The 2,418-nt window shown below is 53.7% G+C and overlaps 1 protein-coding gene across 1 annotated transcript; it reads right to left on the bottom strand.

Moving 5' to 3' along the window:
- LOC8075237 (putrescine hydroxycinnamoyltransferase) lies at positions 247–1,814 on the bottom strand. The gene has a single exon (XM_002446337.2). It carries the CDS (start codon positions 1,763–1,765, stop codon positions 389–391), a length of 1,377 nt encoding a protein of 458 aa, XP_002446382.1. The 5' UTR covers positions 1,766–1,814; the 3' UTR covers positions 247–388.

Raw genomic sequence — 2,418 nt, 5'->3', positions numbered from 1 at the left:
CTGATGCGAGCAAGCAAACAAACTCATCACAAGATTTTAGAGATGGGAGAGGAGATTTGAGATCTGGTAGAGATGATCTATTTGTTGTTGGGTATCTTAGTGTTTATTGTGTATGTGAGTCCATGCTTAAGAACGGTGCAAAAGTAGTCATCGATGAATTTGTACATATTTATATTTATATATATAGGAATTGTGCACAAGCCAAAGATGTGGATACGCACACACCAGAGTACTAAGCCAGGGTGATATATACAAACAATGCAAGCATATGAAAATACGGTACAGAGAGATAATATTAAAGTTTCCAGCAAGCATGCAAAAGCTTATTATTCTAATATTATTTTTACGCACTACTGGAAGCTGTGAACGATTGGCTCTGTATTGTTGTCTACTCCACGGAGCAGCAGCATTGCTTGAAGGCCTCAAGGCTATGCTTGAACACAGGCACGAAGGCGTCGACACTGCCATCACCAAGGCACGACGGCACGAGGAAGAACATCCCCTCTGTGGGGATGTAGGGCGGCATGAAGTAGGACGGGCCGCCGGTGCCCAGGTCTAGCTCCTGGAATGGGAACGTGAGCCAGCTATCGACATCTAGATCCGGGCACAGCACGTCCCTGGTGAGCACGGCTGTCGTCTCCAATCCCTCCTCCTCCACCACGCCGGAGCTCGCGAAGTCCACGAAGGACTGGAAGTAGGCATCGTCCACCTGCTTCACCGCATCGTGGATCACCTGCGCCGCATGGGTTAGCGGCTGTGTCAACAGGTTGCCCACCGTGGTGCGCGGGAACGCCCAGAGCACGAGGTTGCCGAAGTATGCCTCTGGCACCCCGAGGCGTGGCCGCCCGTCGACGGAGAGTCGTATGGCAGACGCCTGGCACGGGTCACCACCGCCGTCACCGAGGCCCCGTGCGCGCGTCATGGCACGCCACACATGGCCGACGATGGTCTCGAACCGGCTGAAATGGTGGTGGTGGTGGCGGCGGCCTTCTGATGCCTTGGCGCGGAGCGCGGCGATGAATTCCTTAGTGAAATGCGCCTTGTGGATCACGATGTCGTGGCGGGTCGTCTTCGTCTCACCGTGTGCCGCCGTGAGGAAGGATGATGCCGCCGCCGGCGTCGTCGGGGTCGGGCGGCGGTCATGGAACTCCACGCCGCGGTGCTCGAACTCAAAGCGCGGCGGGTCTCGGAGCCGGAAGAGCCCCGGGTGGTGGTGCAGGGGCGGCGGAAGACCGATCGGGACCCCGCGCACGGTGCGGCCCCACGCGACGAGGAAGTTGCTGGTGGCACGACCGTCGGCGACGGCGTGGTTCGCGGTGAACCCCACCATGAGCGAGCCGCATCCGAACCTCGTGAGCTGCACCTGCACCACCTCCTCGATCTCGGCGTCATGTAACCCAGGGTGCAGCAGCTGCACGTCAGGCGATGGCTTCGCTGGTGCAACATCAGCAAGGCGGGCGTCCACGGACGCCTCGATGAGTCGCGCGCCATGGTCGTTGAGCAGCACGCCGAGCTCGCCATCGGCCGGGCCCGGACGGACCTGGCCAGCGAACGCCCGGTACACACCCAGCACGGCGGCGAGGCCATGCTCAATGTCGGCGATGGAAGGCACCGGCGGCGAGAACGCGTAGATGATGGCCATCTGTATGTGGTATGTGATCTTGTCGAACACCGAACAAGGCACATGCTCGGTGGTGTCTGGTTGTGGCACACCTGGTGGATAGGACGGCTTGACAAGCCTAGAGCTCATCACCTTCACTTCCATGGCGGTCTGCCGGCCGGCCTGTGTGCAATGGCTCACTTTTGTTTGGTTTACTTGCTTGCTCACTCACCCTCTTCTCTGAATAAATAGAACTTTGTGAAGCTTATTTCTGTGATAGCTAGTGTGAGTGATACGATCTGTCACTAGTGTGTGGCATTGTCCTGAACAGTTTTGTTTGATTGTGGAACTGCAGTTTTGTTCTGTTGTTCACCATTTGTCTTGAATGTGACACGCAATACAAATTTGTGCGCGTCTTATATTATGCAGCAACATCTTGCACACTACTCACCTCTTCTGAACTGAATAAATTGGAGCTTTGCAAAGCGTGCGTTACTATGATACGCAATCTACCACTAGCCTACGGGACTGTCCTGTAAAGCTTTGTTAATTTTGAAACAGCAGTTTTGTTTGCTCACCCATGCCAACTGTGATACTGGCCCTGTTTAGTTTCCCACCCAAAAAATTTTCATCCATCTCATCGAACCTTTGGACACATGCATGGAACATTAAATGTAGATACAAAAATAAACTAATTACACAGTTTGGTTGAAAATCGCGAGACGAATCTTTTAAGTCTATTTAGTCTATGATTAGCCTTAAATGCTGCAGGAGCCCACATGTACTAATGACAGATTAATTATGCTTAATAGATTTGT

The sequence above is a fragment of the Sorghum bicolor genome, chromosome 6 (genome assembly GCF_000003195.3).
Source record: "Sorghum bicolor cultivar BTx623 chromosome 6, Sorghum_bicolor_NCBIv3, whole genome shotgun sequence".
NCBI lineage: Eukaryota > Viridiplantae > Streptophyta > Magnoliopsida > Poales > Poaceae > Sorghum > Sorghum bicolor.
This window is presented reverse-complemented; position numbering and strand designations above follow the sequence as displayed.

What these genes read in the sequence shown, in the direction of transcription:
- LOC8075237 (XM_002446337.2), bottom strand. Translation starts at nt 1,765, where the DNA reads ATGGAAGTGAAGGTGATGAGCTCTAGGCTTGTCAAGCCGTCCTATCCA.